General features: G+C 47.8%; 2 protein-coding genes across 10 annotated transcripts in view; both read left to right on the top strand.

Annotated features, from left to right (window-relative positions):
• Positions 1–22,294, top strand: part of RNF121 (ring finger protein 121) — a 78,051-nt gene extending 55,757 nt beyond the window's left edge. For 6 of the 7 annotated variants that reach the window (XM_073879646.1, XM_025894092.2, XM_025894093.2 and 3 more), the window contains 6 exons: positions 4,185–4,339; positions 7,064–7,171; positions 10,629–10,749; positions 18,515–18,648; positions 19,296–19,397; positions 20,936–22,294. In XM_073879646.1, the coding sequence (XP_073735747.1) occupies positions 4,185–4,339; positions 7,064–7,171; positions 10,629–10,749; positions 18,515–18,648; positions 19,296–19,397; positions 20,936–21,056 (741 nt within the window). In that variant the 3' untranslated portion in view covers positions 21,057–22,294. Of the gene's footprint in view, positions 1–4,184; positions 4,340–7,063; positions 7,172–10,628; positions 10,750–18,514; positions 18,649–19,285; positions 19,398–20,935 lie in introns of all 7 variants that reach the window. The other variant, XM_025894094.2, reaches the window with a different exon arrangement.
• A 154-nt stretch (positions 22,295–22,448) lies between these two features.
• On the top strand, positions 22,449–26,674 carry IL18BP (interleukin 18 binding protein). 3 transcript variants are annotated; one of them, XM_073879658.1, is made up of 7 exons: positions 22,449–23,500; positions 24,166–24,208; positions 24,528–24,618; positions 24,962–25,153; positions 25,828–25,948; positions 26,037–26,184; positions 26,392–26,674. In XM_073879658.1, exons 3-7 carry the CDS (start codon positions 24,597–24,599, stop codon positions 26,473–26,475), a joined length of 567 nt encoding a protein of 188 aa, XP_073735759.1. In that variant the 5' UTR covers positions 22,449–23,500; positions 24,166–24,208; positions 24,528–24,596; the 3' UTR covers positions 26,476–26,674. The 3 variants fall into 3 exon arrangements, with proteins under 3 accessions (XP_073735759.1, XP_025749888.1, XP_025749887.1); XM_025894103.2 differs by lacking the exon at positions 22,449–23,500 and having other exon boundaries at positions 23,609–24,208; positions 26,040–26,184; XM_025894102.2 differs by lacking the exon at positions 22,449–23,500 and having other exon boundaries at positions 23,612–24,208.
• The last annotated feature ends 228 nt before the right edge of the window (positions 26,675–26,902 follow it).

A 26,902-nucleotide genomic window follows, 5' to 3' on the forward strand; every position in this document is an offset into this window, starting at 1 on the left:
GATTTTATTTATTTATTTGACAGAGAGAGATTGTGAGAGCAGGAACACTAGCAGTGGGAGTGGGAGAGGGAGAAGCAGGCTTCCTGCCGAGCAGGGAGCCCGATGCGGGGCTGGATCCCAGGACCTTGGGATCATGACCTGAGCCCAAGGCAGATGCTTAACTGACTGAGCCACCCAGGTGCCCCTCTATACAATCTTTTGAGAATAGATACTGTTAATCCCATTTTACAGTTCAGAAAACTTAGGCTTATCAGGGATAAATGACTTACCTAATATAATACAGTAAATAGCTATATTGGGATTCACATCTAGATCTCTTTAATTCTAAAATCTCCAGTCATTTCACTATACCAATCTACTTTATTTATTCACTCTTTAATGATTTCTATTTGAACTTCTAAAAAACATCTAAAGAGGGGTGCCTGTCTAAGTTGGTTTGTGGGTTTGAGCCCCATATTGGGTATAGAAATTACTTAAAAATAAAATCTCTAGGGGCTCCTGGGTGGCTCATTTGGTTAAGCGTCCAACTCTTGATCTCAGCTCAGAGTCCAGTCTTGATCTCAGGGTTGTGAGGTCAAGCCTTATCTTGGGCTCCATGCTGGGCGCGGAGCCTACCTTAAAAAAAACAACAACTTTAAAACAAAAATTGTTTTAAAAGCATCTAAAGATTAATAGAATCATTAAATTAAAGGTTTGGGTTTGATTTCTGTTTTTCTCCTGCTACTGGACTGTTAGCCCCTTGAGGACAGGGACGAGGGGGTCATGTTTATTTCTGCATTCTTCTTTCTATTAAATGCAAAATAAATACTCGATGTACCAGTGATGAACACTGCCTTTGCTCTCCCAGGAAATTTGAGATACAAGGCTGCTTAATAGAACCTTAGCATGTTAGAATTTAAAGGGGCTTGAAAAATCAAGTCAAACCTTTCCCTCAAGGAGGAAGGACCTCCTTAGGGTGGCCCAGTGAGTTGGAAGCACACAGAACTAGAATCTAGGTCTTTTGGTCTTCTACTTACCATCTGGTTTGAAAGAACCTAACCCTGTCCCTAATTTGCTCCCTCTTTCCCTACTTCTTCCTTTTCTTTCCTTTTTTCTCTTTCTCTTTCTTTCATGATGTGAGTTGAGTAGCTTTATACACTTAAAGTTTTAAGCCTCACAGTTAACAAAGCAAGGCAAGATTTTTTTCATTCCTTTTACACTGATTTCTACTCCTGATTATGCCTTTATTTAACCCAGAATAGAATCCAGGTCATTTGCCTCTCTCCACACCCAAAGTATGCAGAGCTACAGCCCATGTAGAGAAAATTATCTTTACTAGATTCCTTCTTAGAACATGCTATTGATGATTGGTGAGGAGTAGGAAAAAGGCTGGTAGGGGACAGGCTGGTTTTTTGTTTTGGTTTGGTTTGGTTTGGTTTTTTGGTTTTTTTGCAATAGCCAGGTTTTTGGAGGAATTTTTTTTTTTTTCTCAGAGAAGACAAATGTAACCAGACTCTGTAATTTATTCTTCTGTAGTCTCTGGGCCTGCTGTTTTGTAAGCAAACGATGTGAAGGCTAAAGACCCTGCAGCTCTTCTTTCCACATCTCACCACCATTTATTTATTCCCTTTGAATATCATGATTCCAATTGTCTTATTCCCTAGTTAAAAGTATTTTTTTTTTAAAGATTTTATTTATTTGACAGAGAGACAGTGAGAGAGGGAACACAAGCAGGGGGAGTGGGAGAGGGAGAAGCAGGCTTCCCGCCGAGCAGGGAGCCTGATGCGGAGCTCGATCCCAGGACCCTGGGATCATGACCTGAGCCGAAGGCAGACGCTTAACGACTGAGCCACCCAGGTGCCCCTGAAGTATTTTTTTTTTAAGATTTTAAAAAAATTTATTTACTGAGAGAGTGCATGCACAGGGGGAGGGGCAGAGGGAGAGAGAGAGAGAATCTCAAGCAGACTCCCCCACTGAGCACAGAGCCCAACATGGGCCTTGATCTCACAACCCTGAGATCATGACCTGAGCCGAAATCAAGAGTTGGACGCTTGACCAACTGAGCCACCCAGGCGTCCCTCTTATCCCCTAGCTTAAATAATATATGGTTTGTTACGATGTCCTTTCCTGGTCTCCCATTATCTTATAGAATGTAACCTGGAGTGTTATTTGGGTAGCCATTTGTTAGTATGTCCCAGTGCTCCTACACTTTTCATATAAGGCCAGAATATTTTAGGGTGTTTCATTCGGAGAGTTGGTTGGGGGTTCCTGTACAGTAGAACGGGTACTGAGACTACATTGTTCACTGACCATTAGCCTGCACCAGTGAGCACACGGAACCATAAGCTCTAAAGCAAAGTGGGATCTGCTCACCATTCTCCTCTCAGTGTTCTCTCTCTTTTTTTTTTCTCCTATGTAAAATAACACTAAAACACTAAGGCTTTTTCTTGCCACAGAGCAGTCTATTAGAAGCTACAGGAGACAACTAAATGCTAAAAAGATGCTTTAAGCTACACTGTCCAGTGTGGGAGCCACCATTACCATATGGCTATTGAGCACTTGAAATGTGGCTAGTCTCTCTTGAGGTATGCCATAAATATAAGGTACACATCAGATTTCAAAGCCTCAGTACAAAAAAAAGTAAAATATTTCATAAATAATTTTAATATGAAGTAAATGTTGGAATGATAATATTTTGGATCTATTGGATAAAATAAAATATATTATTTAATTTAATATCATCTGGGGCATCTGGGTGGCTCAGTCGGTTGAGCATCTGACTCTTGATTTCGGCTCAGGTCATGATCTCGGGGTCGTGAGCTCGAGCCCCACATCAGGCTCTGTGCTCAGCAGAGTCTGCTTCTCCCTCTCCCTCTGTCTCTCCCCCTGTTCGCTTGCTCTCTCTCTCTCAAATAAATAAATAAAATCTTTAAAAATAACACCAGTGTTTCTTTTTCCTTTTTTAAATGTCACTACTAGATAACTTAAAATTACATATGTGACTCCCATTGTGTTTTGATTAGGTAGCACTGGTCTAGAAATCCCCAAGTAAATACTTTCTCAAAAGTTTTCTCCACTATGGAACTTTAGGAAACTATCATTTTCCTCTCTATAACTCATCCTGCATGTTCTTTCATTTTATTTGATGACATCAGGAAGAAAGCCTCCATTAAGTACTAATTACCTTTTTTTTTTTTAACACCTGCTACTCACCTGAGCAGAGTAACAGCTAGTGAAAGCAGGGTGGTTGGTGGAGGGAGTTAGGAGGCACCAGGGAGTGGAAGACTGGTGATCAGTCCATACTTCTGACTTAGAATCATTGTATACATTTGGAACTCTTCAGCTGACAAGTCCGAGTTCTGAGACACCCCTTACAGCAGAAACATGCCTCTGTTTGGGGTTCTAGTTTTGCTTTCTTCTCACATATCTAAGTTTATTGAGGATCTGTCGTGTGATAGACTGTTTCCTAGCACATAGAAAACAGATGAATATGGCCTAGTCACTGCTCTCAAGGAGCTTACATTCAGGTAACGAATTTGAAGCACACTCTAGATAAGCACTGTAATGATGGTAGAAAAGAAAGTGCTTTTGGAGCACTAGAAAGTTATGACTCATTCTGCCTGGAAAGGAGATCGAAGGCTTCATGTATCTTGGATGTGATTTTATCAGGCAGAAAGGCAGGTGGAAAGGATGTTTTAGCCTGAGGGGGACAACCTGACTAATGGCATGGGAAGTAGTAGAAGGTCACTCTTGAAATAGTAATTTGGGGCCACATTGTGGAGGATTTGACTGCCTAAGGATGTTGGGTGTTATCCTGTATGCAGGGGACCATTAGAAGGTTGTAAGCAGGGGAATGACATGTTCAAGACTGTATGTTAGAGATACCATTCCTGTGCTCCTGGGAAGGACAGATTGAAGAGGGGGATGCTGAATGTAGGGAGATTTAACAAAGAGGTCATTGTAGTGAGCCAGGCAAGGGATAGCCAGGGCTCACATGGAAAGGAAACAGGTAGGTGAGGAATGAAAGAGAGGTGTCAGGCATGGTCCTAAGTTTCTAAGTTAGATCACTAGGAGGTGCCTCTATCCAACATTGGAGATATAGGAGAAGATCAGGCTAAAATGGAACATACAACATACACTCTGGACTTGCAGATAGAGCACAGAGGGAGCTGGCTAGAGCTGAAGTGCTTGTGTTTGTGTTTCAGATGGTGACCCTCTTTCAGATGTGGGTTGTTCCCCTCTATTTCACAGTGAAGCTGCATTGGTGGAGGTTCCTAGTGATCTGGATCTTGTTCTCTGCTGTCACAGCTTTTGTCACCTTCCGAGCCACCCGAAAACCACTAGTACAGACAACCCCAAGGTGAGAGTTTAGGTAGTGGGGAAGAGCTAGGTTTCCTGAAGGGAGCGGGTTGAAATGCATGGGATTGGGGTGGGTTTAGGCTGAAAAAGTTGTAATTTTTGTTTGCCAAAATTATTTGGCATGGGCCCCCACCAAAACAAGCTGATTGGGAGAACTACCCGCCCCCTCATTCACAGATTAAAAACCCCAAAATATTTCCCTGTAGCTTACCTTAGAGTTTATATCAAGGTCTGTGTATATTTAAAGCAACCAAATAAGTAAGCAAATTCTGGGGATCATTGTGGTCTCATTTTAAATGTTATTTTGTGAACCCTTCTCTGATCTCTAAATTAGGTTTTCTGTTATATTCTTTCATAGGCCCTATAGTTTTCCATCATAGAACATAACACAAAATCTTGAGTGTCTATCTCCCCCACTAAACTATAACTGTGAGATCAGGAACCACATGTATTTTGTTTGTCCCTGTATATCCAGGCCCTACCACAGGGCCTGGCACATAGCCTACTCTGTGAATTTTTGTTGAATGAATGAATCTCAGCGAATTTGCAATTTTTCAACAAACAATACTTCTTTGGTCACAAAACAGTCCCTGCCTGTATTATTCTTTGTATTTTATCCAAATGCATTTCTAGTTTGATCCTCCCAACCAGCTTGTGAGGTCATTTCATATCTGTACTTGACAGAAAGATTTTCTCATTCATTCATTCATTCAACAAGCACCTGCTATGTGTCAGGCCCTGTGCTGAGCGCTGGGGATACAGAGCTGGATAAGACATGGTCCCTGCCCTCAAGGAATGCTCGGTTTAATGGAGGAGATGGACCAGAAAGCAGCTGTTTCAGTGCAGTTGGTAAGTGCTGTGAGAGACATGTGTACAGGTCCAGGAGAGCCTAGCAGAGGAACTAGCCAGCCTCAAAATTGTAACTACCAGAACCAAAGGCTTCCAAGTTGCAAGTTGCTCTTCTTCCCATGCATTTTATGTTCCGCTTCACTGTGAGGTTTTATTTTGGCCGTCTGAGTTTCCCTGTACATGGTAAAATTTATCTTCAAGGTGAAGTCGATGACTTGGAAGTTCCTCCCTGGCTGTGGTAGTTTACATTAAGGGCCATGATAGAAGATAAGAGACTCTGGAGCCAGATGGATGTGGATTGGAAACTCCAGCCCTGCCACTTAATTGCATGACCTGTATGGCTTCACCTTTCTGAGCCTTGAATTTTTTATCCTTAGAAATGTGACAATGATTGCTCCCTCATAAAGGGTGCTGTGAAGAAACGGTGTAAAAATATACTTTAAGTGTCAGTAAGTAACAACCAGTATCAACTTGTAGGTAAAATGACTAAAAATGTGTCTATGACATGGGAGGTTTTTGATGATAATAACTAACATTTGATAGTGCTTTATAATTTCAAAGCACTTTCATAAACATCCATACTTATTCATGTAGCATTTATTGAGCATGTATTATATACACCAGGAAATGGGCTCTGTACAATTCATTGAGGAAGGTATCATGGTTTCCCCATTTTACAAATAAGTAAACTTATCTTAGAGTGGTGATTTGATTTACCTGGGATTACCCAGCTAATAAAACTCACTTAATCCAGATTCTGCCTAAAATTCCACATCCTTTCCACTGTCTCACTCCTATCTGATGAGTGCAAACCCTGGATAATGGAGCTTTGTGTGGTTTCTGAGGGCAGGCACTACAAAATGTTTGGGGCCTTTCCCTTGCCTGAGAACCCATCACCACTTGCTTAGCCACAGCACGCAGGCACAGGGAAGGACCTTGAGCTTCCTCCCTGCGGCCCATCAAGGTTGGTGGTAACTTGGTCTCAGGAGCCAGACAGGCTTGAGCTGTTTATTCAAGTGAATTCAATTTGCTCTCACCATCCTGGTTTCACGCTGCTTTTTATTGAATTTTAGAGAGCATTGCTCTTCCTTCAAGAGCATTCTATGAACCCCCCCAATCCCCCCCACCATCACACACATACATCCATTCAAAGGTATTCTTTGAGTGCCTCTTTTCTTATCTCTTCTTCTCCAGAAAGAAAATCATTTCAGAAGCAAATTCATTAGACACCATTTCATTATTGGCCTGTAGATAGGAGCAAAGCAGTATTCAGGTTAACCATTCCCAGTAGGAAAAGCCTGGGGGTGCCTTGCTGGCTCAGTCGGAAGAGCATGCACCTCTTGATCTCAGGAGCTTGAACTCGTGAGTTCGAGCCCCATGTTGGGTATAATGATGACTTAAATAAATAAATATTTAAAAAAAGAGGGGGAAGCCCATAGCTGATTCTATCTCTTTTTCACCTTCCCTTGAATTCTCTTTCCTGACAAGAACAGCTGGCCTTCCCCACCTCTTCCCATCTGAACATAGCTGTAGTTACTAGTTTTCACTTCCTTATCCAGCTAATCTGAATTTGAGAGGGCATAGCTGTCTGATGTCAGCTGTGCTTTCTTTGTTTGAAGCTGAAACCTTATAAGGCTCCCTTTTCTTCCCTTGGTCTGGGACCAGGAAAATAGAAAGCACTAGCTCCCTGGTATGCAGGGGTATTTCTACAATTAAGAGAGTGACCAGGTCTGTAACAGTAACTGAAGTTGCTTAGTAAGTCTTAGGCAAATAACCCAATGTCCCCACTGATGTAAGAATAAGAGATTCTGGTAATCCAGAGGCCCCCTAAGCAAGTTTCCATGTCAGCTATGCTAATTTTCTTTCCTTTCTCCAGGTTGGTTTATAAGTGGTTCCTGTTGATCTATAAAATCAGCTATGCCACTGGCATTGTTGGCTACATGGCTGTCATGTTTACCCTCTTTGGTCTCAATTTATTATTCAAGTAAGTACTCTGCTTTTGTTTTTGTTTGTGTTTGGGGAGGAGGGGCTGGTAAGATGTACCTTTCCTCCTGAAGCCAAGTCCTGAATATTAACAAGGGGGCCATGGCACCCAGGATAGGAGACTTGGGCTTTGGGGAATGAGAAGGTGGGCCCTCCATGATTCGTGCTGGCAAAGAGGAAGGAATGTCTGGATATAGAGTTAGAGTCCCATCGTTGGTTATGTTTTCCAAGAACCTATATTTTAATGGAAAAGTATCACAGCAGTTAAGCATAATAATGATTATAGCCAGTTATCCATCACCCTATCAGAGTCATTTTCCTTGTCCATGGGTTCACTGTTTATTGCAATGACTCTTCCTGAGTGGTCTTATGTTTAGGGAGACTAGGGGTTGGCAAACTGTCCCGTGGACCAAATTGGTCTACGTCCTGTTTTTACAAGATAAAAAAAAGCTTCTACTGGAACACCGTCACACTCATTTGTTTATGCATTGTTTATCGCAGTTTTTGCAGTATAACAATAGCAGAGTTGAGTATTTGTGGCAGAGACTATTTGGGCCACAAAACTCAAAATACTATCTGGCCCTTTCCACAAAAAGTTTGTCATCCCCTGAACTAGACAAACTCATGTGACACAGTTGGCCACACCTGGCAACAAGTGCACCTGGAAGAGTACAGGGCAGGAAGCAGAGTGGTGTCCCTAGGAGCCCTCAGAGCAGTTCCAGGGCTGAGATGTGAGGGGGTGAGACCACACAGATGGGTGGCTTGGAAGCTTTCCCTCTCCTGGGAACACATCCAGTTTTAAGAATCTCCCAGTTCAGATGCACATGCGTCATGTTTGACACATTGTTGCTTTTTAACGTAGCTGACATTCCAAAACTGTTTTTTAGAAAGTTAACCCGTGGACATTTAACTCCTGCTCCATTGTTGGGCACTTACGGTGTTTTTCAATATTGTGCTATCACAGATAATATTAGCTGTGTTGCTTCTAAGGATACATTACCAGGAGTCGGATTCTGACTATTGCTTCATATTGTCATAAAATTTCAAAAAGATTCCTATCGGGCACCTGGGTGGCTCAGTCAATTAAGTGTCTGCCTTCAGCTCAGGTCATGATCCCAGGGTCCTGGGATCAAGTCCTGTATCGGGCTCCCTGCTCAGCGGGGAGTCTGCTTCTCTCTCTCCCTCTACCCCTCCCCCCTGCTTGTGCTCTCTGTCTCTCTCATGCTCTCTCTCAAATAAAGTATTAAAAAAAAAAAAAAAAGATCAGCGTATAGGTTCCCCTGCTCCTAGTTGAGGCAGAAGCCAAGAAAACCAAGAAATCCTGGACTCTGAGACTGTAGGTTATAGTGAGTCAGCAGGACAGATGAGAATGGAAATGTGGTCTCCTGGCCGAGGTGATGGGGACTGTGGGCTGTGGATCATGAGGAATCTGAAGCCTAGGGCCGGGCACTTGAAGCTAGAGATTCAGGATTCAGGTTTAAAGTCAGGACCACTGGCCTCTTTCCCAAATCTAGTGCACTGGAGGCAGGAGTCTCTTTGAAACTGAAAGGAGTAAGTCCTTACTTTATATAGTGAGAGCATACCCATGGAATTCTTTCTTCCAGGAAAAAGCATAACCAGTCTCCACAAAGGTTTATAGGAATTCATCAGTATAGAGTCTAGCAAGTCCCATCAAAGAAAGCCAAGATATTTCCAGATAGCTTCCTAATCTGTGTGGTTAAAAAAATAAAAATCCAGATTCTGCATTGCATGGTGCCGGAGTGGCTCAGTTGGTTAAGCATCCAACTCTTGATCTTAGCTCAGGTCTTGATCTCAGAGTTGTGAGTTCAAGCCCCACATTGGGCTCCATGCCCAGCATGGAGCCTATTTTAAAAAAAAGGAAAAAGAAAAGATTCTGCATTGTATTAAAGATGGTTATTCTCTAATTACAGTTTGTTTTTACTTGCATAAACTATACAAGGAGGAAGATAGAATTGAGAATCTTGACCATTTTTATGCTACTAATCAGGTTAATTGGTATAAGATTATGATGTCTAGTGGGTTAAATATTATAAGATTGATGAATACACTCAACTTTCTAAGATAAATATAATTTACAACTTTAAGTAAACAGGCACGGTCCCTGGTACAAATTTTTGACAAAGTTTGTTTTCTATAATAAACATTCAAAGACTGAAGTTTGCAAATTATTGGTCCTTGGAATTATTAAAACAAGCCTCCTAATGTACAGGCAAGATCTTTGTCCTTAGTAAGTAGACTTGGACCCCCAATTTTTTTTTAAAGATTTTGTTTGAGAGAGCGAGCATGAGTTGGGGGGCAGAGGGAGAGGGAGAAGCAGACTCCATGCTGAGCAGGGAGCCCAATGTGGGGTTCAATCCCAGGACTGTGAGATCATGACCTGAGCCAAAGGCAGACGCTTAGCCACCCTAGCATCCGCCATTTTTTAAAGTCTATTTATTTAAGAGAGCACGAGTGGGGGCTTGGGGATAGGGGCAGAGGGAGAGGGAGAGAGCGGAAGAATCATTAAGCAGGCTCCCTGCTGAGTATGGACCCCGATGCAGGGCTCAATACGAGGACTCCGAGATCGTGACCTGGCCGCTTAACCAGCTGAGCCACCCAGGTGCCCCTGGACCAAAATTTAACTTTGATGACGTGATACAGAATATGTATAGATACAGTTTAAAATTTTATGGTAACTGGTATGTATATATTTGCTAAGTGACTAATTTTATCTTTTATTTCTAAAGCTGTGGCTGGCAAACTTTTTCTGTAAGCAGCCAAATAATATTTTAGGCTTTGTGGACAAAAGGCAAAGTCTATAACAAGAGGGGAAACTCTTTCCTTGCCTCACCTTGTTTGATGGATGGGCTCTCTCAGGTGGGAGGCATACTTTGTGCTCACTTGCCATCAGATGAGACATCCTGGGAAGGAGGGGCCTGACAAGGGGGTGTGTGACCACTGGGATCATTTTCACTTTCTGTTCCAGTGACAACCCAGATCTTGGTGTGCCCTTGCCCCGCCATTTCAACTTGGGCAGCTGGCTGGAGGTGAGGCAACTTGGTGAGTTGCCAACTTCCAGACTGAAATTCCACTGGTTGGTGTCCAGTGATTGCCAACAGTAGAGTCTCCAATGCGTAGGTGCCAACCAGAGTGGGCCCTAGACAGCTGCAAGGCATGGTTGCCAGTTGGTGGAGGCAGGCACTGGGGACAGAGTGGGGAAGAGGGGCGGTAGGCAGTACCCTGGCTTGATCTTTGTAGCTCACAGTGCTAGCCTGTTCAGACGGTGCCAACAGGCCATATAAAAAACAGGCTTAAGATCTGGTCTTATTTTGCCAACACTTGATTTAGCCGTTAAGGCTTCCAACTTTAGGTGCCTCCTTATGTAATGTCCCAGAGTAGTAATCCAAAGCAGTTGTGTCTTAGGGCAGGCCTCACAGGCCATGCTGCTTTCCTTACAGGATCAAACCAGAAGACGCCATGGACTTTGGCATTTCTCTCCTCTTCTATGGCCTCTATTATGGAGTTCTTGAGCGAGACTTTGCAGAAATGTGTGCAGACTACATGGCATCTACCATAGGGGTAAGTTCACCTGGGCTTTCACTGCTGCCTCATGCCACTTCCAGAGAAGTCAGTATAGCATCACCGGCTTGATGGAAGAGCTAAGCCATAAAAAAAAATCCTTCAAGATATCAGTAGTATGTATGGAGATTTCTTCCTTAAAATTTGGAAAACCAGATCTCAGATGTACCCTGGGATTTTAAACTTTAGGGCCATTGTAGGAAAGAACCACTTGATCGTTCAGGAAGTTAACATTCATTCAGTAGATAATATTTAATGCCTCCTATGTGCCTGGGCACTGGGCTTGTGCTGGAATTACAAAGGTGTACATGGTCCTTGCCCAGATGGAGTTTACGCCCTAGTGACAGAGATGGGTATTAAAGTAATAAACACACAAATAAATATAAAATTATAACTTTTATGAATACTATGAAGGAAAGGTTCACAGTGCTATGAACAAATGCAGTAATGGCATTTGACCTCATCTGGGGGCCCAGAGATGGCTTCCCCAAAGAAGTGACTGTTGAGCAGATGCGTAGGTTAACCGTGGGTGGCAGATGGAGCAAACTACATGTGTAGATAAGAGTCCTGTAGTGAGAGAAAGGGTGGCCATTTGGAGGAACTAAGGCTAGTGTGATTGTAGGGCTGAGAATGTACTAGAAGTGTCTGGAGAAATAGAGGCTAGACTAGAAAAAAACCTTGAAAGCCAAAGGAAAGATTGTGGTTTTTATGCTAAAAACCCTGGGAGGCTAAGATTGAAAATGACATCTTCAGATTTGCACTTTAAAAAGATCATTCTGGCTGCTGGGTCTAGAACAGATTGGAGAGGGGTCCACTGCTTATAGTGAACCCCTGAAGACTAAGAGGCAGTTGTAGTAGTCTGGGCAAGATAAAGGTAGCTTGGGTTAGGGGACAGATGGTGCGAAGGAAGAGAGGCAAGCTATTTGAGAAGTATTTTGGAGGTACATTTGCTAGGACTTGGATAGGACTTGAATATAGATTGGTTCTGAAGATTGAAGGAAAGTATGTATCAAAGCTGACATGTCTAACTGGAGCCACTCCTTGGCTGGTATACTTTCACTGAGATAGGAAATGCTATAAGGTGGAGACCAGGGAGGGATTCTTCAAGCTCAAAATGTGGGTAAAGTAACATCTAGTCTTAAGAAACTGGGCGCCTGGGTGGCTCAGTTGGTTAAGCAACTGCCTTTGGCTCAGGTCATGATCCCAGAGTCCCGGGATCGAGTCCCACATCGGACTCCTTGCTCAGCAGGGAGTCTGCTTCTCCCTCTGATCCTACCCCCTCTTGGGCTCTCCCTCTCTCACTCTCTCTCTCTCTCAAATAAATAAATAAAGTCTTAAAAAAAAAAAAAAAAGAAAGAAAGAAACCCAAGTCAATATTCCTATTTCTTTTTTTCAAATGGAAATGTGTCTTTGTTGTTTTGCTGCTTATAAAAGTGCATGCTCTCTATAATTATGTGAACAACACAGAAGTACTCCTCAATGTCAGCCCATTAGAAGACCCCACCCCAAGAAGGAGTATTTCCAAGTTCAATGGACGTTTCTCCAGTTCTGTGCTGAAATGTGTGTGGCTCTGTCTGATGCAAGAGTTCTGAAAGGCCTTCAGAAGTTCTTGCAACATGAGGTTTGGCAGTTTGGAGAGAAACCTTAAGAGAATGTCAGGGAAGTAGGTTCTCTTGGGGCAGCCAGATACCAGTCCTGGCTTTTAGGCAGCAGATACCAATGGAGACCAACTTGAAGGCACAGGAAAGGATTGGTGCTGACTTTGTATGCGGTCCCTCGGGAACTCTTGGAGAGTTCAAGGCAGTTTTGCAGGTGGGAAGATACTTGCTGGGCACGTTTTTACAACAGTGCTACTGCTGTCTCGGTTGTGCCATGGACTGGTCGGCTTTGGGCAAGTCAGGTTAAGCAGAATCCTCAGCCATCGCCTTTGGTAACTTTCATCAAGTACAGTTTTGGATGTAGGACTTTGTTTCCCAGTGTCATGGGACTATTTTTATTTCTTCTGTAATGGATTAAAAGGAAAACAGAGTGTATTGGGTCACTTTATGGACAGCCCATTAGATTCTTGTTTGAAAACTGTCTTGTGTTTTAGCCACATTTCATGGTCTCTTATCTATTGGTATAGACTTCAGCTTTTCCTTTAACCACTTCACTGCCCAGAAGAGATTTCCAGATACTTGATTGCCTAATAGTTATCTTCACTTTCAACACCTTTTCTTGAAGTCTGCTTCTTTGGCACGCTCAGCTTTTCAAAATGACTCTTGCCAGTATCCTGCCCTTTACCCTCTTGTGATTTCTTTTTCTTCCCATTCTGTTTTTAAGGGGCCACTTTTCTGATTTTCCCAGGCTGTTGCCAGTTTTATCTCAAGGTTATTATCAGCTGCCAATTTAAGTGCAGCCTTAATTCCCTCAGGTGGGTCATTAATAACCAATATACAGAACCCACTTCAGTCCAAATGGAACTGAGCTCAGAATCGATCCACTAGTCAGCTTCTCCTGTAGGAGATGGAATCATTACATTGGCTTCCCAAAAATGGGATTTGAGCTGGACTTCTTTCTGTGCTCTTGGGAAGGATTATTGGGTGTTCCATTGATTACAAATGATAATCCTTATTATGATAATTCCCTAATAATGATAAATTTCAGTATCACCAAGAGAGCTGGTGGGAGAATTTCTCATTAGGGTCGACAGTGCCTCAGGCACCAGCTCTTGACCCCTCATACCCTCCTTTCTTCTGTGAGTTCTCAGCAGTTACCTCCAACACCTGATGCTCATTCTATAATAGTCTGGCCCACGGATGAATCCACATACCTCCCTATACCTCTTAGTAGCTAGCACAAGAACACAAGGATCAACAATCACATTGAACTTTATTAAGGGAAAATAGACATGAGTACTTGAATGAGGTTAATCTGACATAGCAGGGTACCTGTTTTCCCAGGCTTTCAGACCCTACCCCATCCAACTCTCAGCCTACCTCTGTGTAGCAGGTGCCACCTTAGCATGCACCACCTCGAATCCACATCTAGACAACTACTATCCTCCAGATGTCTAGACCTAGAGCCTGTGTTCTGATAAAAAAAGTACCTGTACCTCAGGCCAGCCTTCTGAATCCTGGTATCTGCACAAGGATCCACCTCTTCCCTAGGCAATTGACATTGAGAATGCCTCTCTCTCATTAGAGCTGCTCTGTCCAGCTCCTGTCCAACAGAGTGTGACCTTACTGACCCCAACTCTAACAGTTTGCTGTTTCCCCGGGCCCCCATTTCCGGGGCAGGGAGTAGGTCATAGGAACACTAGGCTGGCTGTGACAGTACTGGGTGAGTCACTAGTTCATTCATTCATTCTTTCTTATCCGCAGCAAATGTTGCGGAGATTTAGTGGCAGCTTTTCTGCTAGGGCTCAGGATGCCCACAGATTAGACTAGGCAGGGATGTTGAGGAAGGGACTCACAACTCCAACTTGGGATAAAGGGATAGACTGCACTTACCTTTATAGTTCTTTCAAACCTGAGAATTCCAGGACTCTCCTTTCTGCCCCAGTCTTTGGTCAAGTGGGCTGTGGTCTGCTTAGGAACACATGGGTCTCTGAGCCACGGCAGTCTGAATTTCAAGACCATCCCTGGCCTTGAAGCCAGAACCTGATCAGTGGTTTGGGGACGGTAGTTTGAGGAAGCCAAGACACTCCAGCCTTCCACACATTTTTTATCCAATTCATTCTTTCATTTATTCAGAGAACACTTATCAACCTTTCACAGTGTGCTAGGTATGACCACGTGTAGCCTTTACTAGCTCCACCACTGCTCACTTCCAAGTAGCAGTCCTAGTAATTTTTTTAAACTGTGGTAAACCACACATAAAATTTACCATCTTAACCATTTTTAAAGCTACAGTTCAGTGGCATTAAATACATCTACATTGTTCTACAACCATCACCACATCTATCCATAAAACTCTTCATTTTGCAAAATAAAAGCTCTGTACCCCTTAAATAATAACTCCACAATCCCTTTCCCTAAATAATAACTCCACAATCCCTTTCCCTACAGCCCCTGGAAACAACCATTCTGTTTTCTGCCTCTATAAATTTGACCACTGTAGGTACCTCATGTAAATGGACTCATGCAATATTTGTCCCTTGTGACTGGCTTATTTCACTCAGCATAATGTCCTCAAGGTCCACCCATGTTGTAGCAGGTGTCAGAATTTCCTTCTTTTTTCAGGCTGAATCATACTCCATTGTATACCTCAATTTAAAAAGGGCTATAGGGGCGCCTGGGTGGCTCAGTCGTTAAGCGTCTGCCTTCGGCTCGGGTCCTGGTCCCAGGGTCCTGGGATCGAGCCCCGCATCGGGCGCCCTGCTCCGCGGGGAGCCTGCTTCTCCCTCTCCCACTCCCCCTGCTTGTGTTCCCTCTCTTGCTGTCTCACTCTCTCTCTGTCAAATGAATAAATAAAAAATCTTTAAAAAAAAAAAAAAAGGGCTATAAATAGGGGCACCTGGGTGGCTCAGTCAGTTAAGTGTCTGCCTCTTGATCTTGGCTTGGGTCTTGATCTCAGGGTCTTGAGTTCAAGCTCCGTGTTTGGGGGGAGGGGTGCTAAATAAATAATCTCTTTGTGCGTGTGTGTCTGTGTGTGTGTGTGTGTGTGCACGTAGCCTCTTAGAAAAAAGAATTCCATTGTGTGTATATGCCACATTTTTAGTCCCAGGTGTTTTTTATAGTCTTTTGTACATTCTGTGATCATAGCTCCGATCCCAGAGAGTTATAGTTGATTTTGGAGCTGTTATACCTACCAGGTGGGGAAGTAGGTCTGATTGATCTCTCAGTCCCCCTCCGAGAGTGGTTTGACCTACTAAGACCTGTGGTTAATTAATTTCAAGGTTCCTAAAATGAAATGATGAGGTTTACAGTTGTATTAACACACATTCCCAATTCCTGTTCATTATTTTACACTACTTTGTTTATTCTACACAACAGCTGTTTTGCCTCACATGGAGAAACTGTAATATGAACTAAAGTAACTCTTCTTAAGTCAGGGGAACCTTGGATGGTGTTTGTTTTTTTCTAGCTGGTCACTGTGAGATCATAAGCTTGTGACAGCCAGTCATTATAGTTTCCATTCACACCCAAAAGTCATGTTGGAGTGGGGGTGGAAGACAGAGGATTGCGAAATAAGCCAGTTTTCTGGGGCTCTCCATTCAGAGCTGTTGGGCAGGCAGGGTAGTGGCACATTGTTTCTGCTCCATTGGGCCATGTGTCCTACCTCACACTTTTCTTTCTTCTTTTTTTTTTTTTAAAGATCTTTTATTTATTTTTATTTGACACAGAGAGAGCATAAGCAGGGGGAGCAACAGGCAGGCAGAGGGAGAGGGAGAAGCAGCAGGCCTCCCGCCGAGCAGGGAGCCCAATGCGGGGCTCGATCCCAGGACCCTGGGATCATGACCCGAGCCGAAGGCAGCCACTTCACCGACTGAGCCACCCGGGCACCCCACTTTTCTTTCTTCTAAGTAAGTTCCTATGCCCCAGATAACATGAGGACAGGACTAGCTGCCCATTCATCTGTTCTGAAGTAGTGGGAAGAGCTAGGGGGTTAGAGTCATGGACCTGGTTTCAAATCCTAATCCACTTTTAATTAGCTGTGAGCAATTTACTTTACCTCTCTGATCTTGTTTTCTCAGCTGTAATAATATTACCAGACATAAAGTGTTGTAAGGAACAAACGCATAAGGGAAAGCACCCTGCAGAGTAGCCTGGCCCGTGGCACTTAGTTGAGGATTGACGATAGTAGCCAACATTTATCAAGAATACCTTCTGTACAGTACTTCTGTACTAGAAAGTTACATATTTTATATCTGTAATCACCTGGAGCACAGAGACCCTGTAGGATTTCTTTGTATCTTCATCATACCCAACACACAGAGGAAGACACAGAACAGACAAATCCTAAGTCACCAGCAGATGCCAGTTCTCTGTTGGATGCTGTCTGTTGTCTGAAGTCATCTCAGACCACTCTGTGACATGGAATCTCATCTACTATAACCCTGAGAAATGGGTATTTTATTCCCTTTTTCAACAAGTTATTTCTGAAATTATCTGTTTGAACTGACCAGGCACCAGCTCTCTCTGACTTCCGGCGAGGCTCTCCTCCTCCGCCTGTGTCCTCACCGGTCGAGAGAGTGGGGCAGACTGGAGGAGCTCACAGGGCTTTCCTGGCGCACACATTCTCTGATGTGTGAAATGCAGCTCCTCTTTATTTCCTGAGCCCCTGCTATGTGTACGCTCTTGTGCTGGGGTTTTCTGCTCACATATTTATACCCATCTCCTTCCCTCCAGTTCTGGTGGAGAAAATGTCCTTTCTTCCATCACAAGCCAGCCCTGCCTGCACTGTGGATTCCATACCCTCTTTCCTTTTTTTAAAAAGATTTTATTTATTTGACGGATAGAGACACAGCGAGAGAAGGAACACAAGCAAGGGGAGTAGAGGAGGGAGAAGCAGGCTTCCCGCTGAGCAGGGAGCCCGATGCAGGGCTCAATCCCAGGACCCCGGGATCATGACCTGAGCCGAAGGCAGATGCTTAACGACTGAGCCACCCAGCCGCCCCTTTTTCGTCCATTTTTAAATGTACAGTTCAGTGCGTTAGTTACATTCACAGTGTTGTTTAGCTGTCACCACTATTTCCAAAGTTTTTCATCAGCTCAAGCAGAAGCTCTGTGCCCAGTAAGCAGTAACATCCCATTCTCTTCCCCTACCCCTGGCCACCTCTGACCTACTTTTTGTCTCTATAAATTTGCCTATTCTAGGTATTTTATCATATCAAATGGAATCATATAATATTTGTCCTTTGGTGTTGGACATTTCACTTAGCCTACTGTTTCCAAGGTTTCATGCATTGTAGCATGAATCAGAACTTCATGATTTTTATGACTGAATAATATTCCATTGTGTGGATATACCACATTTTGTTTTGTCTGCTTCTCTTTTGATGGACACTTGGGTTGTTTCCACCTTTTGGATGTTGTGAATAATGTTTCCGTGAGTATTGGCTTACAAGTGTGTGTTTAGTCTTTGTTTTCATGGGAGAGGGCATATATGTAAAGATGGGATTGCTGTGTCATATGGTAATTCTGTTTAACTTTTTGAGAAATTGCTAAACTCTTTACTTCTTTAATTATAAATAATGCTTAAATGAATATCTGTATACATGAAACTTTTTTGATATTTTTACTTCTTTAATTACTTGAAGTGTCATTAATCAACAGAGGGCGTGGCAGTTTGAGAGACATCATGCCAGATGCTGTCCAAAAGGATTGAACCCCCTTTCCTGCTTCCACAAGTGTTCGGGAATGCCCTTGTCACCAAACCCACATTGCACTGGGTATCTGACTGTTTTGAATCTTAGAGAAGAGATGTTGTCCATCTCCGATGGAAGCATAGTCTGGCCACAGAGTGGCGTATCTGACATAGCTCCTGATCACCAGCCCTGAGTCCTTCTACCTCCCGGTCTCCTTGTCCCTGATGCTGACCAGCCAAGTGCTCAGATTCTGTTAGATCTGACTTCCCAACCCATCTTTGGTCTGTCCCTTTCTCCCTGCCATCTGCCCAGCAAGATGAGGTCGATTTGGCATATAAAAGATGTTCTTTGGCTATAGGGCCTCCCCCTCCGTCTTTGCCTCCTCTTCAGAAGACCTAAGGCCTCTGTGGCACCGTCCTACTTGGGCTGATTCTCACACCTTTCCTGTCTTTTCCTCCTGTTCTTCCCTCTCAGTTCTACAGCGAGTCGGGCATGCCTACCAAACACCTCTCGGACAGTGTGTGTGCTGTGTGTGGGCAGCAGATCTTTGTGGATGTCAGTGAAGAGGGCATCATCGAGAACACATATAGGCTGTCTTGCAATCACGTGTATCCTGCCTGGAGCCCCTTGGGCCTCATCTCTCCTGCCACATGCACATGCCAGTCAGGGAGGAGAGGGGGCGGCCATGACCCTGGCGTACCGTCTAGACCTTTAAGTGCAGGAGAGTGACAAGAGGGCAGACATTTGGGTGATGTTCTCTGCCAGAGAAGCTGACACCCAGGAGTGGAAACTGCGGTCTCCCTCCCTCTTTCCCACAGCTGGGAGCCCCTCCCATGTAAACAGAGTTTATAGCTTGGCTGGATCCGAAAGGAGCCTGAAGGTGCACCAGCTGCCTCGAGGCTGGATCACTTACTGGGAGGAGCAGCCTCTAGCCGGATCCCTCAGTTTCAGAATCCAGTCCTCCTGAATAACATTTCCAGTATTTATCATGTGCTTGGGCAGCTCCTGTTCTGTGCCATGTATTATCTCCATTTTGCCCCATAACAACCCTGTAAGATGGAGATCATTATCCTCACTTCACATGTGAGGAAGCAGGGTCAGAGAGAGGGGTGTGCCCAAGATTATACAGCTAAAAAGAGGAGAAGCCAGGATTTGAACCTTTCTCCAGAGCTAGTGCACAGGCACCTTGATGACGGGTATGGGGCTCAAGTGCCATCCCGGCTGCCCACCATTTCCCTTGACCAGTGGTGCTCAGATTCCACGAGTTCTGCATCCGTGGCTGGTGCATCGTGGGAAAGAAGCAGACGTGTCCCTACTGCAAAGAGAAGGTAGACCTCAAGAGGATGTTCAGCAACCCGTATCCTTTGTTTGGGAATGGGCAATGGGAAGAAAGTCCTGGCCAGTGTCACTCTGCCTTTGGGTCCTCCTGGGACCCTTGTCCCCCCTTACCCTGGTACATAGCCACCATTCCATTTGACTTGTGATCAAGGGAAGTTGGGGGTGGCACACAGGGCAAGACTAACAGCTCAGATTCTCATCATCATTCTGGATCCCTCAGGGGTAAATTGGTAGCAGTAGCAGCCCATTTACTGTTTGCTTACTCTGCGCCTGGCACTGTGTTAAGTGCTTTGGCCCGTATTATCTCTAGCAACTTGATGACGTAGGTAATATTATCCTCATTTTACAAATGAAATGGTTTCGAGGTTGAAAAACCTATTCAAGGTTACATAACTAATGAGTGGGGCCTGAGGCCGACTCTGCCTGTGCAGAGCCTGCAAGGTGCAAGGATGGCTGAGGGAGCCCTGTTCCATCCCCTCTCAACACGGGGCCACTGCTCCTCCGAGCTACTGCTCTGTGCCCCCACCGGCCCTCCCCACTCTGCCCTCCCTCACCTTCCTCTTCCTCCTCACCACCTGTCTGTTGGAAATTGCCGAGCCACTGCTCTGGTCCCCCCTTCGCTTCCCCTGGGATCCAGGGGCCAGCTCTCTCCCCTCCCCTCTCCCGGCTGCCCTGTGTGCTAGGGTTCCCTATCCCCTGGACACTAGCTGGGCTGGGCAGGGACCACTGCGTTCCCAGCACATTCCCACAGCCCCCGAACCAGAGGCTCTGGCCTGTCCCCTTGAGGTTCTTTGCTTGGTTCCTCTAGAGTCTAGTTCAAGAATGGTTAAGTAACTCCATGGTGAGGCTGAGGCTTGGGGCTTCCCCGGAGTTCCCAGGGATTGGGCCAGGCTGCTCTTTTCTGATGCTTTTGGAGAGGCTCCCCCACAGTGTCATGAGGTTTAATCTGTGCTTTCCCCAGAGCTGGATTCCCAGACTCCTTCTCTGAGTGTCTTGCCCAGCATTTAGCTCTAAAGTGAAAGGAAGCAAACTCCTCTCTGGGGCCGCTGGGCCTCAGTAGGGCCTGGTGTTAGTGGTGCGTGGGGAGTCCTTAGAGCCTCTGCCAGGGGTTATCCCCTGTGACTAGCCTCTTGCTCCCTGTTCCCTTCTGCCTTGGTCCCTAGACTCAGCCCCTTCCTTGACCTAGAAAATCTTCCATTTGGGACACTACAAGAACCTGTGAGGTTACGTTATCCCACTGCCCACGTCCCTGCAGCCATTGACACAGGGATTCACAGCAGTCTCAGACTCTGCTCTCACACCAGCAGGCCCATCTTCGAGAAGGCGTTATGGGAGGCCCTGTCTGCATGTTAGTCCTCGAGAGCTTAGTGTCACCTCTCCACCCTTCTCCCATGTCTGTCCTGCCTTTTGCACTGGTCCCCTCTCCCCTCCATCCCCCAGCCTCTGGGTTCAGCCCTCCTTTCTAACATGGAGAGGCTGGTGAGGGGCCTCCCTCTCACCCATCCCCGAGTCCAGCCGTAGCAGCTCTGACACATAGCCTCTTTAACACACTGACAGCTGGGAGAGGCCTCACGTCATGTATGGGCAACTGCTGGATTGGCTTCGGTACTTGGTAGCCTGGCAGCCTGTCATCATTGGCCTGGTGCAAGGCATCAACTACGTCCTGGGCCTGGAGTAGCCAGGAAGAAGAGCATCCGCCCACTGCGGACCTCAGGGCACTCTCCTCCCTGCCCTCCAAGACCTCCTGGGTGGGAAGGACTCAAAAGGGGCCCTTGGGCCACTCAGGACCCCTCCGGCTGTGCCCGGGCTGGGGAGGGAGATGATGGAGAGCCAGCCGGTGGGGCTGTCAGCAGTGGGGGCTTTTTACAAGAAAACTATTTTGATGAATATATTTAAAAACCTTTTTTATTGTGAAGCATAGGAATTGCCCCAACTCCTCCGGGCCTCGCCCTCCTTGCTTGAGCACGGCAGGAGCAGAGCCACATTTTTGGTTTAAAGGAGCCTTCTCATCTCTGGCTGAGAGCCTCAGCCTCCACTCTCCCCCCCCGCCCCTGCCAGCCCTTCCTTCCCTCTGTGGGGCTCCAGCCTGCTTCAGTCCCGTGTGGGAGAGCTCATGGGCTCTGCCTCCTACCACAGATGCACACTGAGGGAGGGGAGGTGTCTTCCTTCCTCCCTGTCTGGGCCCCGCAGTCAGTGTTGTGCCCGACTCTGTCGTCCCTTGTCCAGGACCCAGAGACTGGTTTAGGCAAGTGGAACCTTGTCCTGACTTTTCCAGGGAGGGAAGCCCTGGGATCTCACAGTTCACTGAGGATCTGTTTGGGGGCAGCAGCTTGGGTAACCTGCCCCCAGCCAGGAACAGAGTCTGTCTGTGTGTAGTTGGGCCATGAGGACTGTTATTGGCTGCAGTGATTGAAGGCGTCTTGTGCAATCTGACCCTTTAGGCCGGAAGTGGTGACACGCGCCAAAAGCCACTCTGCCACATCACTTCCTGGAAAGCGTGCGTGAGAGTGTGCGTGTGTGTGTTCATGTGCCGCAGTAGAGCTATGACAGGACTTCTCCCTGTCATCAGTGTTCCCTTGAAGCCGCCAGGGGATTCCCAGCCCAGGGAATATCCCTCTGTCAACTTCCACATGTATGGGTCCTGCCTGGGCCTGGCAGCAGGGGTGCCAGGTGGTGGGTGGGAAGAGAGGACGGCAAGGCCCAGGCAAGTGTGGGTTCTAAAAAGAGGTTCCAGGTAGGCCCCAGCCCTGGCCCTAGGAGTTTTGAAGGAAGTGGGAGGGCAAACATGGGCCTCCAGCACTGGGTTCCTAGGGAATGTGGCCCGGCTGGGCCTGCCCTTCAAGCACAGCAAGAGCCAAGCAGGATCTTGTCACTCCATTCTGAATAAAGCTCCATGAGCTGGGTTGGAAAGCTGAACATCCATCTTGCTTTATTCTTCCCTGGGGTTCCTGGGAGTGCCTTGTCTTTGGTGCCTTTTGCTATTCCCATTTGAAAGCTGGATCCGAGGGGTGGCTGGCCCTGCCCCTTACCTGTGGGAATGGTGGGATGCCAGACTCCTGTCCTGTGGCAGAAGGGCCCTGGAGCATCACTGGGTGACTCCTCACCACCTGAGGTGAGGTCTATGCCCTGCCTGCTACCAGCGCACCTTCTCCCGGGCCACCCTCAACTTTGGCGTTTCTCACCCGGCTGTGGCTTCCCCTGGCCGCCCACTGCTCATGTCAGTGGGCCCATCCTCAGAGAGTGGAATGAGGACCAGTTGAAGGGTCCAGGGATCATCCTTTCACTCTTGTCCCCCTACACGTCAGGCTCATGTGAGAAGCCGAGACTAGGCTGTCCAAGGCTCTCTTGTCGTACTTGAGCAAGTCTGGGTCCCATGTCCTCCCCACAGCCCGACTCTTATCTTGGTTCCACTCCAAGGTAGAGTCCTGTCTCCTCTCCCTCCCATCCCCCAATGCCATCCCCAAAAGACTGTGTCTCAGAAGCCCCAAGCAGCCTTGCCTCCTGACCTAACACAGCTGAGATACTGGCATTCCCAGGGAGGAGTTTCATGACGCGTCCGCCAAGCCGAGCTCCATCTCCTGGCTTCCCTGGCTCCGTGCCCAGCATCCCAGCCCCCTGATCACAGAGACCACAAACCTCAGACACTTGGCTCTTGGCCTTCATGCTTGATCTGTGTGTGGACTGGGTCACCTGTCCTGGTCTTTCTGCCTCCACAGGCACTGGCACGACCCCGACCATGAGTGCCTCCTCCAGCTTTGCACCCCCGGTGCCTCACGCGCCTCACCCTAGTCCTGGCCCTGCCACAGCCCCAGCTCCGCCTGTCCCGTCAGCCACCAGACTGGTGCGTTTACATAGCTCTGTTGTTGCTGGAGCCGGCGCTAGGCTGCTTGCTCCTCCTCTTCCCCGGGAAGTGCCCCCCCCTCGTTTTAGGGCCAGCGCTCCAGCTCGTGGTCCAAGTCCTCAGCCTGGCTCGGAGCGGTTCCTGCACACGAGGCTGAAGAGTGTGGTCAGCACAGTTCCCGAGGCATGGCTCACGTGGGGCCGGACACAGCTGGACTGAGTGGAGCTTCAAGAAGGGGGGATTCTGAAAAAGAGGGCTCTTCAGGGCTTCTCGAGAGCCAGGTAGGGAGAAATCTACACTTCCTAGTGGACCTAGACCTGTAGTTCTGGCCAAGGGGCTGGGATGATGAGAGAGAAGCGAGGCTTTGGGGGGGGGGGGGGGGGAGAAGGCGATGGAGGGGGTTGGTGGTTGGAGGAAGTGGAGAGCCTGAGAAAGGCCAGGATGACAGGCTGGTGTGACATTGAGCCTGAAATGGGCAAAGTGATCGAACTTGGGGTCCCCAGTGCCCAGGAGAGTTGACCCCTTGAATAGAGGTGTGAATGTGAAAGAAGAAACATGAGCCCTGCTCACGTGGACATGAGGGCTGGTTCTGAAGAGCAAAGGTGGACGCCGAAGTCCTGACTCTTGGCTGGGATGGAAGAATCCACCTGTGAGAGACTCTTTCCTGAGTTCATCCCATCTGGGCCCCTGGGAGGGTGAAGCTGAGGGGGCATTAACGACCCAGTCTGATACCATGGGGAAACCTGGGAGTTAGCAGGAAGATTCCAAGCCAGCACGGATTTTGGCTTCAGAAGAGGTGCCGAGTACAGGCTGGTGTCATGCTTGTGTAACCTCTGTCAGTAACTCAGTGCTTGCTGATTCCCTGGCTACAAAAAAGCGAAAGTGAAATAGAGGGGAGAGGGACAGTGCTTTCCCAGAAGGACTTCACTAATCCTGCCCTTCCCAGAACCAGCTCCAGCGAAGAGGGCTTTGCTTCTCTTTGTGACGGGGTAAGTTCCTGGCCCCTCTGTGGGTCCGTTTCTCCATCCCTATAATGAAGGGGTTAGGGTGGACTCATAATCAGCATAATGTTAATGGTACTAAGAGCTAGGGTGGTGAAGACTGTCACTAGACGGTCTGCAGCTTTGTTGCCAAGTGCTGAAAGAGCCCCCGCCTCTGCGGGATGCCTGGAGTGCCTGGCAGCCCATTCAGAGTTCAGACCAAGGGAGGGCTGTGGAGCCCCCAGGAAGGACAGGCCTATAGGAATGGCTGGGATCCAGCCACTGAGAAATTGAGAAGTAGTTTATTCATGTTCTCCTCCCCCACCAGCCCAGAGAGGAAGTTGTTACAGATAAATAGGACCAGGCACGCCAGCTCCTGACACATCCCGTCAAGACCATGAGACAGAACTGGACACCAGGTGGGACTTGAGGCTGGCATGGGCGGGCGGGATGGGGTCTGAGGACAGAAGGGAGCGGTGTGGGCGGCCCTGAGCCTTACGCCCCAGGGGAACTCCATTCTGCTATTGTGTTATGGCTTTCAGCCTCTGTCCAGATGCTGTGGTTCTGGTTCCAGTCCAACGTCTCCCTGTGCTCCTTTCAAAAAGGGCCAAGATGTGGGTGGGGCCTGAGGACCCCCTTCTGCTCCTCCCGATTCCCTGGGCAGAGCCCAGGAATCTCTGGGCCAGAGTTGCATCCAGGCCAGGATGCTGAGCATTCCTGGCAGTCAGACAGCAGTTGACCTCTCTCCTGTCCTGCCCTCAGATCGCAGCCTTTTGCGGGTCCTGCTTCTGTGTGCCCACATGGTCTGTCAGCTGGCTGGAGCCGCACCTATGCCTGAGGCCACTGCCAGTGCCTCAGCTGGGATCACAAAGGACCCCTGCCCCTCCTGGCTCCCAACAGCTAAGCGGTGCCCAGCATTGGAGGTGACCTGGCCGGAAGTGGAAGTCCCACTGAGTAAGGAGCAATTCTGATGGGTGCCCAAAAGGACACAGGGGTCAGGGGGTGTGGGTTGTGGGCACAGAGAGTCCAAGGGTGGGGTTGACTCCTGAGCTGCCCCCTACCCTCACCTTCTGCCATGTAGCCGCACCAGCCAGGCCAGCTTCCCAGAGCGTTTGGGCATGTTCCCTCCCACCCAGCATCAAGTGTGGGTGCAGGGCCCAGCTCCCGAGATGCTCCCTATCCAATGGGATGGAGAGAATTCAGACAGAGGATGATCAGAGGACTCCTAGAGCCTTGACTGCAATAGGCTCCGAGGCCCAGCCTGCGCCCCGCCCCTCCCCCCCCAGCCCCCTTGCCCTCTGGCCACCTCAGAGGAGCAGTGGTCTGCTGCTGCTGCCTCCTTGGCCAGGGCTCCTAGAGTCACCAGAGCCGAGCACTAGAAAAGGTCATCCTGAAGAAACAGGCTCAGGAGTCCTCACCTGAACCAAGGGACCCGTCCCCAGATCCCTCTTGTTCAGCCCTGGGCCTCCCTGTAGACAACCACACTTCCCCATTAGCAGACTTCTGCACCTGGTGGGTGTTCACAGCAGCACTCCAGGTTCCTGAACTGTGGGGCCTGGGAGGCAGGGCAGCATGGCAGAGGGGAGGGTGTGCTCTGCGCAAGAGCTAACAGCCACACCCGTCCCTAGGTGGAACGCTGACCTTGTCCTGTGCCGCCTGCAGCCGCTTCCCCTTCAGCATCCTCTACTGGCTGGGCAATGGCTCCTTCATCGAGCACCTCCCAGGTCGGCTGAGAGAGGGCAGCACCAGGTGAGGGTCGCAGTGGTGAGGCCAGCAGGAGGTGGGGGGTGCCCTTCTCCTGCGGTCCTCTCTCATGGCCTTCCGTCCTCTGCTTCAGCAGGGAGTACCGGGGTGCACGCACCCAGCTACGGAGGGCCCTGGTGATAGAGGAGCTGAGCCCCACCCTCCGCAACACCAACTTCTCCTGTGTCTTTGCTGATCCTGAGCAGACCGCCCAGCGTCACGTCGTCCCGGCTCAGCTCTGGGTGAGAAACCTGAGGGAAGGTTTCCACGGACAGGAGGAGCAGTATGGGGAGGAAAGGGTGGGCTCAGCCCAGAGTGGCCTCCAGCTACTGTCCACGGTGCCCCCAAGTGGAACTTAAGACTCAGGCAGGGGAGGCGTGGCCTACAGGAAGGTGACAAGAGATGTCCCCACCCTTGGGCCTGATCCTTGTCTGCCTTCCCTTCCCCAGGCTGGGCTGAAGACCGTCACGCCTTCTGTTCAAGAAGCCCCACCCTCCAGCAGGTCCCCCCTGCCTCGTCATCGCGACAGGTGAACTCCAAAGCCTGGTTGAGTCGTCACCTCTTCACTGAGGTCTACATGCTCTTGCAGCTCAGGCCTCCCTCTAATGGACTGTCCCAGGGAAGGGATGGGGGTAAATGCTGCTTCTGATCCACAGCTGCATCTTTGTCACACCTGGCAGGGCCCACAGTGGGCATATGCATAAATGGTTTTTCAGTGGAGGCATGACAACACCTGCTGTCGTTTAAACCATCATTCCGCTTACAGGCCTTGGCTCATCCTAGGAGGGAGTGTGGGACGAGAGGGACTGTCAGTCACTCAGAATCTAAAGACAAAACCAGGGGACACTGGCCCTCAAAAGAGAAGTGTAAGATCCTATGGCCCTAGAAAGGATTGGAGAGAAGGCAGGTACTTGTTGGGAAAACTTGGCAGGGACAAAGATGTGCTCTAAAAAGCCTCAG

Source organism: Callorhinus ursinus, unplaced genomic scaffold, assembly GCF_003265705.2.
Source record: "Callorhinus ursinus isolate GAN/ISIS: 27379988/994484 unplaced genomic scaffold, GSC_fseal_2.0 scaffold35, whole genome shotgun sequence".
NCBI lineage: Eukaryota > Metazoa > Chordata > Mammalia > Carnivora > Otariidae > Callorhinus > Callorhinus ursinus.